Source organism: Buceros rhinoceros, unplaced genomic scaffold (genome assembly GCF_000710305.1).
Source record: "Buceros rhinoceros silvestris isolate BGI_N320 unplaced genomic scaffold, ASM71030v1 scaffold41942, whole genome shotgun sequence".
In the NCBI taxonomy this organism is placed as follows: Eukaryota; Metazoa; Chordata; class Aves; order Bucerotiformes; family Bucerotidae; genus Buceros; species Buceros rhinoceros.
In genome coordinates, this window is record NW_010401422.1 from 6,027 (window position 1) to 19,611 (window position 13,585).

The 13,585-nt window shown below is 41.6% G+C and overlaps 1 protein-coding gene across 1 annotated transcript; it reads left to right on the top strand.

The window, feature by feature from the left end:
• Positions 1-1,173: 1,173 nt before the first annotated feature.
• Positions 1,174-11,459, top strand: CANX (calnexin). The gene is made up of 14 exons (XM_010132259.1): positions 1,174-1,362; positions 1,822-1,895; positions 2,416-2,474; positions 2,789-2,930; positions 4,186-4,267; positions 5,202-5,394; positions 6,283-6,472; positions 7,202-7,315; positions 7,817-7,973; positions 8,311-8,526; positions 8,905-9,024; positions 9,128-9,266; positions 9,416-9,507; positions 10,111-11,459. Exons 1-14 carry the CDS (start codon positions 1,177-1,179, stop codon positions 10,162-10,164), a joined length of 1,818 nt encoding a protein of 605 aa, XP_010130561.1. The 5' UTR covers positions 1,174-1,176; the 3' UTR covers positions 10,165-11,459.
• Positions 11,460-13,585: the final 2,126 nt, after the last annotated feature.

The following is a 13,585-nucleotide window of genomic DNA, read 5'->3' on the forward strand; positions in this document are numbered from 1 at the left end:
TTTTCTAGCACGATCTTATGTCCTTACAGGCACTATTAACTGTGCTTCAGTTGTATTTGTCTCCAGAGCTACAGCGTGAGGCAGGAGTGTAAGGGAAGAGGGGATGTTTGGATTTATATTTGCTTTCAAAAAAGTATTAGTCTGGGTTACAACTCTGATTTTGAAAGAAAAACTTGGAACGTGATTCAAAGGAGAAAAGAAGAGCAAGGCACAGATTGTTCTTGGGGGGTGGTTAAAACTGAGCAGCATGCTAGGAGTGTTGCCTTTTGCATCAACCTCCAGGTGCAGTGGTCTTGTCATTTTTCTAGCAAGAAAGTAAAATTGTAACGTGTTTTACTTAGTCTTCTGAGCTATGGCTTGCCACGGTCTACTGTATTTTAGGTGTGACAATGTGCTGGGCACTTTATAAATTAATTGAAGTGTGATGTTTTAATTCGGTAAAGCCTTTGTTAACAGATACTCTTTTTCTTTGGTCATCTTGTTGAACTAGAGATCAAAAGAGGGGAATCAAATCAACTGTTAAATGGTAAGCTCTTTTCTCCTGGGGCTGCCTCAGCAGCCTCAACTGCTTATAGACATCTGCCAGCAGTATCAATGATTGTCATTCCACAATAAAACCTGGGGAAGGGGACTGACGAATGAAAAAACCGGTGTCCCACAGTTGAAAGGACAAAACTGTGTTGAACAGGAGATAGAGGACTGATCACTCCGTAGATTACTCTCTGCTTGAAAGAGCTAGCTAATTGTATTTCAATTCCTGAACTGAACAGAAGTTTCAGTTTCCTTCATAAGCAAGAAATAAGTTTTCTCTCTAGGCTTTTGGAGGCACATAGGTTGTGGTGTTGTATGCATGTGTCTGCAGTTCTGCTCATGGACTGTCAGTGAAAGGGCTGAATTATGACACCTCTGCAGCATGATCTGCAGAACTGGTGCACGTGGTCCTCTCAGTTAATGTCTGTTTTGTATTAACCACTTTGGCTTCATGTTGTATTCCTCTCCAGCTTTTAGAGCTGTCTAACCAGCCAGGTGCAGTAAATAAGAACTAGGAAGATAAATTTGCACTTTTCTTACAGTGGTATGACAAGGCTCTTCACCTGTTTCGGCTGCTCGGTTTTGTGCCTTGCTTCACACGCAGCACTGGCTTGACTTCTTTGCCTTCTTGTGTTTATTCAGATCATGGAGCTGAAATGGCTGCTGTGTGTGACCCTGCTCGCTCTTGGGACCCTTGCTGTCCAGGCACATGATATGGATGATGACAGTGATGGTGATGACGTAGTTGATGTTGAGGATGATTTGGATGATGGCATTGAGGAGGTAGAAGAGTCAAAGCCTGAAACGAGCACCCCTCCTCCAGCTCCAAAGGTTTGGCATGGAACTTTAAAAATTGAATTACTGCTTGTGTTGTGGTTAATGTAAATCTGATCAGGGTTGTCTTGTCTTTGCTAACATTTAATGTGTTGTGATGTTATTAAAGATGTTATCTGGGAGTAGCACTTGGAATTAAGCTGCACTGCTTCATTCCTGTTCTCATGTACCCTGTGTTCATTCTGAAAACTTAGACTGACCCCTGAAATCTGTGATGTAATGATTGGGAATTAATGCTAGTGTTTCCAGCTAGAGATATACTTCAGTTTTAGCTGCAGACAAGAGCACAGTGGCTTGGCACAAGCAGCAGTATTTATGTAACTTCTGTATTTATGCTGCAAGAGTGTTCCAGGTAAGCTGTACTTGAGTGTAGAGGGGGAACGTGAGCTGGATGTGCCTGCTAAAGAGTAGAGAACGTGCCTCGAAAGGTGCGTAAATGCCCCTCTTCTCCCACAGGTTACCTACAGGCCCCCAGTCCCAACTGGTGAGGTGTATTTTGTGGAGTCTTTCGATAAAGGAACTCTGGATGGGTGAGTATTATCTGAAGGATGATTCGGTATAGCAAATAACTAAAAATTATGGTGAAAGGCAGTGAAACTCTCACTAGAAACTCTGTTATTCAAAATTGAATCAGAAGACATGGCTGACAAGGATTACAACAGTGACCGAGTGATGGTGGCTGTTGAAGTGCTGAGCTGAACTAGTATTTCCTTCAGTTCTAGTAACAAGGGAGTGGTGAGCCATACAGGTGTAATGCTTTAATCCTCATCTCACTTTTCACTTTCTTCAGGTAATGTGAGGATAGCGAGGTGGTACTTTTTTTTTTAAACAAGAACAAGACACTGAGGCCATGATCCTACTTTGGGGCTGGAGTGGGAAGTGGCAAATGCAGAAAACTTCACAGGCTTGAGGACAGAACTCCTTGGAGGATCAAGACCCAGGGGTGTAGTCATAGGACAGCAAGGGTTATATTCAGGGCAGGATTTTTAACTGGGGTGAAAAAAAAAAAGAACAGTATGTTTTTTCAACCATTGAATGTCTGTCTTGTAGATGGATCCTTTCCAAAGCAAAAAAAGATGATACAGATGATGAGATTGCCAAATATGATGGTGAGTCCAACCCAGGTTTTGGATGATAGATGTTTCTGTTGTCTTTTTGTCATACCTAAAGAAGAGATGCAAGCCTTTGTTTTCCACTTCCCAGTTAAAATTACATTCACTGAAAAAAATGGGAGGAATGTTTATATATTGGCCTAAGAATAAACAGTATAGTTCTGGTTTAGACAAAATATGCACTTGGAGTTTTAAAATTACCCTTTAGTGAAGAAGTTATGCTAATAACTTGCTAAAGTACTCCGTAGTGTTGTGCTGGACAAACACTATCTTGAACAAATTTCAATATTGTTTGGTTAATATCTCTTCAGGTAAATGGGAAGTCCAAGACATGAAGGACACTAAGCTTCCAGGAGACAAAGGGCTTGTACTGGTAACCCGAGCCAAGCATCATGCAATTTCAGCCAAACTTTCAAAGCCTTTTGTATTTGATACCAAACCCCTTATTATACAGTAAGTAAAGGATAACTTAGTCTTCTCTTGTTTCAAGGGTGACATAGTAGCAGGCTGAGGTTAATTCCATAACTGAGCTTTTGTTGACTGGGGGTCTAGATGACACAAGATACTGTAACCTATTATTATACTGTTTAAGAGTAAAATAGCAACCCACATTCCCAAGGGGGCAAAGTTAAGAACACCATAAGTCCCTCTGAAGCCTGAAAAGGAAAGAAATCTATGAAGACTAGACTTGGTAACCTGTCTTGGGACTTCACTAACAGGGTCAGGCATCTGACTTTTGTACTGCTAATTGTGAAAGTCCTTGTTGTTTTGGAGAAAAGTTGGTCTCCGTGTAGGTCAGTGCACTTCCTTCTGCAGTAAACTGCCGCATTTCCAAGGTGGAGTGGACAGAGTGGTAAAAACACTCACTTCCTCCTTCCTTTATCTTAGTTCATCTGTTAGGGAAAATGAACAGCTTGCCAGCTCTGGCTGTGGCTGATGTGGAAGAATCTACTTAAGTGTATGTTAAACTAGCGAGTTGGGAAGAAAAAACCCTTTCAGTGACAACAGTTGAATTGTGGAATATTACCTATTTTATCAGTTTTAAACAAAGAGTAAGCTAATGCATATTTGCCCAAGATAATGAGTTGGTCACTTTGCTTTGCATGACTGTTTAGTTTTGGCTCAAAATACAAGGCTAAAAATAAATGCCAGTGGTCATCCACTCCAGCTGCTGGCGTTGAGAGAGGATCAACCATACTTAGCCTATTCCTGACAGAGATATTTTGCCTTTTTCAGACTCCTTGGCATCCCTAAATATACTGTTGTATGCTTATAGCCCTAATGGGGCTTCTCTTAGGATACAACTGTTGCTTTGGTAGTCGTGCAAATGGAGATGTCTGCCTGCTGTGGTAGTTGTGGGGAAAACAGTTGGCTTGCCTAAATCTCTGTTACAGTGACTTGCTCAGTGGAAAACTTTATTCCTTCTCCGTACTTGTAAATCATAATTTTCTAGACCAGCACTCAATTCCGTTAATACTTTAAGTCCTCTAAATTCTCAATTTCTGTTGTTTCTCAGGTCCTCACACATACTAGCTTAGACCTTGGAGTGCAGCGTGTATTTTTAATATTCACTGGGTGTGTGATTTAAAGCAAAAAAAGCATCAATGCGGTTTTAATTTCTACTTGAAAATGGTAACGGTGTATTACTGAAGTAAATTTTCCCCGTGCATAAAATGTTCTCCCCTTCTCTGTCCAAAACTAAAATTAGGTATGAAGTAAACTTCCAAAATGGAATAGAGTGTGGCGGGGCCTATGTGAAATTGCTTTCAAAAACCCCTGAACTGAACCTGGTGAGTAATGCTGCTACTTTGAGTATTAGCTGCTTCATAAATGACCCTTGAGTGCATTGTCTTAAGTGTGGTCAATGAAAGAGACCACAATGCTACAACTCCTAAGGATTGAGAAAAAATTATTCTTAGTGATACACCTACCTGCAGTGGCTTAGCCTGTTCACACAAAGCTAAACTGCTGGGTCACCTTGCATAGGCTTGGTTAGCCTGTGGGTTTTCTTTAGCCATCTTCCTTGACTTGATAGGAAGTTCATTTTATGACTTGTTACCCATCCTTCTCCTGTCCTTTTGCAGTCTTGTTGGAGTTGTACTGTTAATACAGATTCCAAATCATTAAATGAAAAAAACGACACCCAAAAGACTGCTTGAATGTCTAACCAGCTTCATATGTACATTGAATTTTAAGATAACATTAGCAAGAACAAATAGACTTTGCTTGCAGAGTTCAGTGGTGAGGTGATTATGTCCAGTTAGCTCTCAGGTTGAGACAGTACATCAGTTTAAGTGTGTAAACTAAATACAACTTGGCCTATTGCTGCTTATCACTGTGTGAAAGAAACTCATTGGCCTAGCTAGTCAATCTTTATTGCCTGTAACTGATACTTCTGTATTGATAGTTTATAAAGTACTTCATTGCAGTGTAGAGAGGTTCTTAAACATTGTGGTTGTGACACTTACCTTCTTGATAACACTTGAATAGCAGTTGTTTTCTATCTGGGATGTAGAGATCAAAGGTGCCAAACCAAGCAGCTGGGATAATTCTGGTGTTTTCTCTAGAGGCTTGTATTCATCATACAGGCTCTAGTGTGGGTACCTCACTGGCTTGATATCCAAGTTGGAGAGTAATTTCTAATGAGTGGGGAGTGTTTACACCAGGCAGTGACCAAAGCTGTATTTCAAAATAATGGAATGAAGGTTTATATTGTTTTTAAAGGATCAGTTCCATGACAAAACTCCATATACAATCATGTTTGGCCCTGACAAATGTGGAGAGGACTATAAATTACACTTCATCTTCCGGCACAAAAACCCAAAGACTGGCAAATACGAGGAGAAGCACGCAAAGCGTCCTGACGCAGACCTGAAGACTTACTTCACTGATAAGAAGACCCATCTTTATACTCTAGGTATGATGACTGTTAGCTGTGCATGTTAATAACTACTACTGTTTCCTGAATCAAAAGCTCATGAAATAAGCCACATGAACAATTGAATATTTGTGTCAACACACCATACATCTGAAAACCACACAAAAGCTCCTGAGTGCAAAAACTGGTTGTCTTATACAAAGGCTTACTTGTTCCTTGCGAGAAATCTTGATTCATGTAAGAAAGGTCTTGAACTTAAGAGATTTCAGATCTAGATTTCAGAGCAGTTGTGAGTAACTAAATATGCTAAGTATATCCAAAATAATTGTCATAGTTATAAACTACTTGAATGCTGCCCCCTAGTAATTTAGGGTACACTAGACTTTAGATTTAGAGGGGGGTGGTCTTTTTTTCCTGCTGCTTTCATAGTATCAGACAAACTCGATGGTTCTTGAAGTACAGTGGCTGTATTAGCCATGACCAAAATCTTTTGGGGAGTACTCAGGAGGATCTCTAGTCTGCTGCAGAGGCAGCAGTGGATAAAGGAGTGAGATGAAAAACCTTTGAGTCAGTAGTAGAGAGTCTTATTCTTGAGCAGAATGTGAATACGTGTATTTGACTTCTAAAGCAGCACTTCCTGTGCCAAAGTCAACTTGCTGTGGTAATTGGCTTCCTTGTGCTTTTGGCACATTTAAAGTAGGACTCCTGCAATGAGTCATCTTTCTCAGAAGGTAGGCTCTGGTACATCATCACTAATTACATTTTTGACATAAGGAGAAAGGGTCTTAACAATTCTTTAAAACGGTTGCTGGGCGGGTGGTAGCTTGGATCGCTGAAGCTGTGGTTGTACCGTGGGGATGAGTCATGCTTTATGGTGTATGCTTTGTATCATACATGTAATGGCTACATCAATGTTTTTCCTTACAGTCTTGAATCCTGATAATAGTTTTGAAATACTGGTTGACCAAACAGTTGTCAATAGTGGGAATTTGCTAAATGATATGTCTCCTCCTGTGAATCCACCCCGGGAGATTGAGGACCCGAATGACCAGAAACCTGAGGACTGGGATGAGAGGCCAAAAATCCCAGACCCAGATGCTGTTAAACCTGATGACTGGTAAGTTGCTGGAGGGGTGGAATTGAGGCATGCCTTAGCCTGACAACTTGGCCCTGATCAAAAAGCCTCTCTCAGATGACTTACGAAAGGTTTTGAGTCTCCCCTTGTAACTCAGTCAGTTTGGGCATCTGAGCAGCAGCTCGGTAGACAAAGGCAGCCAAGAATCTGAGTGAAATTACTGGAAGTTACTGTTTAGTGCTCCTGTTACTATGCTGACCACAAAGGTGTTACTGAAACAGCGATACTAGCTCATGTGTTCATCCGTGGTGAGATGAAAAGATGAGCTGTGGAAGGTAGAACTGCAAGATGTTTGTAGTTGTTTGTGTAATGCAGTTACAAGTGACTGAAGTATCCAACATCCTAAATCAGAAACTGACACTGGGTTTCTGTCTTTGTACTGATGCTTCATGAACCACGGACTCAATTTCAATCTCAAATGTGTTTGCAGCAACCACTAAGATACGGAGTTTGCTGTAATATGCCCTTTCTAGGTTAGTTTTAAATAAATTAGTATTACCTTAGAGCTGGACACTGTGTGCCATGAGACAGGTGTATAGGTAGCAGACTGCAAGGCAATCCCTTTCTGAAATCATGGTGTTATGTTCACCCTATCAGAAGTGAAGCTGGCTGGTTGTCTAGATCAGTGGGCTTGTCCAGAGCCTGTAGAATCATGCCTTGGCATGATTCTTTTGTGTTACGTGTGTTAATACATAATATTCCGTTCTCAAGGGATGAGGATGCTCCTGCAAAGATTGCAGATGAAAACGCTGAGAAACCAGAGGGCTGGCTGGATGATGAGCCAGAATACGTAGCGGACCCTGATGCTGAGAAGCCTGAAGATTGGTATGTTTACCACATGTTGCAAATGACAGCAAATATGTTGTGGTTTTGGTACTGGCTTCTTAGAAGTATGAGAATAGGTGGTTCACTGTTGCTCGCTAATGAAGTTGTTGATTCGGGCTATCTTTCTTCCAAAGTAGAAGGCAGAGTTGGTCTGAGGAGTCTTGTCTTCCTGCATTCACCTGCACACTTTCCAGCTCTTCTGTGATTGTAAGCTGAGCGAGGCAGGGATGGTCATCTTGTAGTTATACTGTTCTTGGAAGAGGTGGTGGGGAAGGCTGTGCTCAGGGACTGGCTTTTGTTGCTTGCATTTGTTGTGGGCTTCCAAGCTACTTCTTGAAATCCTCATTCCTTCTGGGGTGTCTTTACCTGCTGACCTATGCTGTACAAAGTTTCAGTATCTCCATTTTATGGTTGGAAATTTAATTTTCCCAGAAATCCTGTCTAAGCCTTATTCTGTATAAAGGCAAGGAGCAGACTTCTAAATGGAGTTTCCCTTTCCAGGGATGAGGATATGGATGGTGAATGGGAGGCACCTCAGATTGCAAATCCTAAGTGTGAGACGGCCCCTGGCTGTGGGACCTGGCAGCGACCAATGATTGACAATCCAAACTACAAAGGCAAATGGAAGCCTCCTATGATTGATAACGTGAACTATCAGGTTGGTGTTTCCTTTGCTTAAACTGCTGGCCAATGCAGCATTTCTCTTGCAAAAAGCAGAATGATTTGGATTCAGTAGGTGTAATTAAGGTGTAATTAAGAATACAAATACTGTTGTGATTATGCTGTGTTTCAAGTGGACAGATTCAAAGTGCTTTCTTACTTGGCTGCGTTTCTTTGTAGCTCAAATGAAAATTGATTCCCAAAACCTGACGAGTTGCACCCATAGAAATTGTAATTAAGTGCAATGGATTGGTCTTTCTCTCTGTTCAAAATGGGCTGAAAAGTAAAAATAGTGTTATAGCAGGTGAGGCTGAATGTCTTTTTCTCTTTCCTAGGGTATATGGAAACCTAGGAAGATCCCAAACCCAGATTTCTTTGAAGACCTGGAGCCTTTCAAGATGACCCCCTTCAGTGCTGTGGGACTTGAGTTATGGTCAATGACTTCTGACATCTTTTTTGACAACTTTATCATCTGTACTGAAAGAGCAGTGGCTGATGATTGGGCCAATGATGGATGGGGACTGAAAAAGGCAGCTGATGGTGCTGCAGAGGTGAGAATTAAAGGTTTAGTTGTGTGAACATTGCTGCTGTTCTCTCCCAGTCCTTATCAATAGATACCTGTAAGTGCCGAGGGTAGGGGTTGTGCTACACCAGATTGTAACCTACTGACAATCTAGTAATGGTTGCTGTAAGTAGCAGTGAGAACTTGCTGCTCTTTTGTGAGGTTTTTGGCAATTGGATTAATACCTAGCTGAATTCTTAATTTGTAAATGATGGAACAAGTATTTGTGTGGGTTAGCTTGAATTTTTGGAGGTATGAAATACCCTGTTCAAAGTTTCAAAAAGCCCTTTGAAAATTCTGTAGCTTAAACTTAACTGTTACAACTTGCTGCGTGGGATGAAATTTGATGGTTCTTTTTATCTTACAGCCTGGTGTTGTGGGCCAGATGATGGCAGCCGCTGAAGAGAGTCCCTGGCTTTGGGTAGTCTACGTCCTCACTGTGGCTTTGCCGGTGTTCCTTGTTGTCCTTTTCTGCTGCTCTGGGAAGGTACGCATTTCCTCTGAATAATATAATGGTTAAAAAGAGATTTGGCACAGCGTGCCGTAATGTCACAACGAGTTGCCTGGTTTTGACAATTTTTTTTCTTTAGAAACAGCCAAGTGCTGCGGAATACAAAAAGACTGATGCTCCTCAGCCTGATGTGATGGATGAGGACAAAGAGGAAGAAAGAGACAAAGGGGACAAGGAAGAGGAGGAGGAGGAGGAAGCAGCAAATGATGAAAAGCTAGGTAGGTAAAGCAGATAATCTTGAAACAGTTTGAGTTTTCTCTCTGATAAAATAAACAGCAGGATTGGCAGACATGGAGTAAAGCCAGTGATGAACTGAAGGGTAGTCAGAAATGAGAGAATGAGGTGTGTGGTTTTTTGTTTCCTTTAGAAGAGAAGCAGAAAAGTGATGCTGATATAGGAAGTGCTAGTCAAGAGGAAGAGGAGGAAGATGAGGACGAGGACAGGAAACATGCATCAGAGGTGAGAGTGCTTAAATCTTTGAGGGAAGCCTTGTGAATTTTTTCCTTAAGTCATGTAGAACAAGCCTTACTGAAATGTTAAAAGTTAACCTGGCTCATGTGATACTCCCAGTGCAGAACTTTGGAAAACTTAATCACCCAGTGGAGTAGGAGTTGCTGGGGCCACTTTCAGCAGAGCTGGGCACCTTGCTGAAGGCACTGCCATAGGCTCCGCATTGCGAGAGGAGTGGGATTGTGTCGCATGTGTCTGCCTGAGGCGAAAGGCTTATTCAGCTCTGCATGCAGGCAGGATGTGACCTCTAAGTGCTCCACTCTGATGTCATGGCTGACCTAGAAATGGGTGGAGTGTTGCTTGAAGTTAAAGATTCTCCCAGCATCAGAAGCTCTTGGGTACTCTCAGTAAGCAGTGTCCATCCACTGTTGAAAACGAGAGGGTTTGTGGCTTTGCCGTGTATAGAAAGGAAGGGGAGTAACAGCAGCAGGTCCTCTGAAAAACCTAAATGCTGATGTAGAACTGAAAGCAGATTATTTTTTGTAAGTTGTTTTTTAAGGATGTTCTTAGGTTTTTATTTCTTTGATGTTTGCACAAATTACTCTCTTGCAGGGGGAGGAAACTGTGAATAGATCACCCAGAAACAGAAAGCCAAGGAAAGATTGAAAAAAGTTCTAAGAACTTGATCTGTGATGATTTTTTTTTTTCCAAACGCGGTTCTGGGAGAGGACCTTGGACACCTTACATTGAAACTTGGACAAACCTCAAGATACCACCATCCACAGGTTCCAGTCACACTATCCAATGTAATGGAGTGTCTAGCAGTAAAATATTTGCAATCATCTGTTTTAAAGAACATCATTCCTGTAGAAAGAATGCGTTTAATATAACGGGCTGTGGATTTTGGAATGTAACATAACTAACCTTTTCATTTTTGGTTTTAAATATTCTTTTCTGTTTTTAAGTAGATGGGTAGAACTCTTCCAGTTTCAAACCTTGGCTTAATTTAATATATTAATTAGTGAAGAGTAACAATGAATCTTGAAAGTGCTAGGTGATAAAAAAGCAGTTTTATAACTAGGTTTTTTTACAGATATGTAAATTCCTAAATACACCAATGTCTTTATATCCCTTAAAATTTGATAATTGTTGAAAGAAAAGTTGTCCATGTAATTGGCAACCCCTCTGCCCTCCAAAGAAAAGAAAACGGGGGTGGTGGGGTGTATGGGGAATCCAGTAGTGAAACTCTTTAATTGATCTACTTGATTCTTTTGAGGAGAGGTGAAAGAGGAGGAAGGGGTGGAAGGAGGTTTTGCTGGGTCTGTACAGTGTGCATACTGTGCATGGCTGGAACTCTTACATGTTGACAGAGGATTTGGAGAGAGTCATGTGAATGTGGGATTTAACCCTGTGGACCTTGCAGATAATGGATTTTGGTTTTGAACCCTTTTTGAAAACTGATGGGTTGGGGGGGGTGGGGTGTGTGTGTTAGACAGCATTCCCCTCTGTTTCCCTTTCTCCTCTGTTCAGCCACTGATGCTTTCCTCTCTCTGTGACTACACAACTTCTTCTGAGTGCACCTCTGCCTCAGCTGCTGAAGCGCTTTGTGTTCAGCTCATCGTTGAACTCTCTTTTGATAGCTAGGCCTACTCCTTTCCAGGGTCCAAACACTGGGTAGGACAGTGTCCCATATTCTCTCACTGTTATCACTGTATGTCTACTCCTGTAGAAATGGGGAGGTAGTCAGGTAGACAAGTTGAAATGAGTATTTGTTAAGGAAAAAATATAACCAACCAAGATGTCAGTATTGTAGGTGGGGAAGGAGCATGTGGAATATCTTAACTGGTATGTGAAACTGTTTAAGTCTCTTTTTTTCTGCTCTTCATGTAACAAATGCATCCTAAATTATATTGTGAATGTTAGGGAGTTCCAATTCCAGCTGAATAAATTTTTTTAAAGCGTTGAGTCTACCATATTATACCGTTTCAAACAGTTCTTTGTGGAATGCAGGTGATCACTACAAGAGCATACCTCTGAGGGTGAAATCTCTGTAACTTCATTACACTGTACCAAATATCTTGGCATTTGGATGTCTATATAGATAAACTTTTGCCTTTGTTTAGAGTGAAATTAAATGTCCTGAAATTTACTCCTCTTGCACTGAATTTAAACACTCCAGTGTTGTTTGGTCATAGCATAGGCAGAATGTGGGGAATTAATTCCTGGGGGTTGGGGAGGGAAGAGTGTTCCAATTACCTTGCAAACAATCTAACCAATTACTAAAAAACCTTGTTTTGGGGGTGGTTTTTTTTTTTGTAAAACACCTTTTGCTGCCTGTCCTTATGTTGTATCCCTTGGTTGTTGTGTTTGAAATATTAGTGATCACAAATGCATAACAGGATTTCTTAATCTTTCTGCAGTGTGCAAATAAACTATTGTAAGCAAGATCCTGGAAGTAATTTCAGACTTCTGTTGGGAGCTGTTGCATGTTTAGAAATGCCTTTGCCTGTCGAACACCTGGTAAATCCTGCTCCTTACTGCAAAAATAGCTTATACTCTGACATGGAAGATGTCATAGCTTAAGCATTGCTACTAGCTTGTTCTCAGGACTGTATTTTTATCAAGGAGCAGCTGCTATTTATGACTCTCAGTCCTTTGAGATGAAGTTATATGTAAATGGTTTCAATTCAGCTAACATTCTGAGCACAACATAATCTATTAATCTAATGTTTTTTTATCTTAATATGCAAATTGCCTTAAATTCCCAAATAATCCCTGTGCATACATGTTCTTTCATGGCATCAACAGTGAACTTAAGATCTGCTATCAGCTTTTAAATAGTATATATTAAAACTAATTGTAAATCTACATTTGCTTCTGCTAAATCTCCTGAAAAGGTCTCCTGTCTGCATGTGTTACGGCTTTTTTTGATACCATAGTGTATGCTTCTTAAATAATCATTACAATAAATGAGGACTTTCCAAAATGGACAGACAACTCCAAAGTTACTTTTTCTCCTGCTTTCGGACTTGGATGGCTCAGTTTAACCTCAGAATCACTCTTTTAAAGCCTCGGAGGAAAAAAACCCAAATCCATCTCTCTGCAGCTGTGTTCTTGAGGTACTGAAGATCTACCTGGTTGTAACCTGTGAACTAGTTTGGGAGCTGTTACAAAGACTTGGACTATTTGGGTCTTTGGGGTCTTCTGTGTCTGCGCACCCTGGAGCAGCAGCTTCTGAAGAAGATGCTCTGCTTCGCGGAGTGTGTGGTGTTGGAGGTGTGGGTTGGGAGGTTAGGCTGAGCTGGTAAATCAAACCCTAGCGGAGCAGGTGCAGACAGTCTGAAGCACAAGGCTGTAGAAGTGCTGAGAGCAGTTTTTCTCCTGGAGCTGGATCTAGTAGAGGGAGTTATAAAGATGCAGCCCAGCAGCTTACCTGTTCCAGAAGTGCCAGTGGAGGGGATCTTGTCTTTCTGTTCTGGCTAATAGTGACTTGCCACTTGAGGCTGTGGCCTATAAAACGTGTTGTAAATGTCAGCTTTTAGGATTGACTCCTGGGCCTGAGGAGAGATTCCTGAGAGTGTCAGTTGCTGGTGGACATCTCTCTCCTTCCCGTAAAAGCAGCTTTCCATGTAGGCTGTGGTTAGGGCCGTGGGGCTTGTGACCGCTCTCTGACCCTAAGTGTTCCCCAGTTGATACCACTGTTGCCTCATGGTTTCAAAAAGTTAATGTTGGTTATTTTTTTAGTGTTGCTGCACAAGGACTATGATTTCCTTGGCAGGAAAGACCTAGCCCTTTCAAAAAGGTACCTGTAGATGCCACTGGGGAAGGAAAATATGTAAAAACTAATCAATAAAAACACTTAAATCTGTTTGGCTTTCTTTGCCTAATTAGCAAAACTGCTTCAGTCTTATCGCTCCTGGCTGCCTCCCAGCGAAGGGAGCTGCTCTGGGCCGGGACCCAGCTGCAGCCCGTGCTGAAGAGGTGACAGGCAGCTGTCCCCGAGCGGCGATCAGGGGCTCTCTTCGCTGCAGGACTGTTTTCCGCTGCTCCCCCGCCAGCTGCTAGGTAAGCTCCCACGCTGACCCCG

Coding starts and splice junctions, on each gene's coding strand:
- CANX (XM_010132259.1), top strand. CDS start 1,177: ATGGAGCTGAAATGGCTGCTGTGTGTGACCCTGCTCGCTCTTGGGACC. Junction 7,316..7,816: donor GCTGAGAAGCCTGAAGATTG/GTATGTTTACCA, acceptor TTCCCTTTCCAG/GGATGAGGATATGGATGGTG. Junction 9,267..9,415: donor AGCAAATGATGAAAAGCTAG/GTAGGTAAAGCA, acceptor TGTTTCCTTTAG/AAGAGAAGCAGAAAAGTGAT.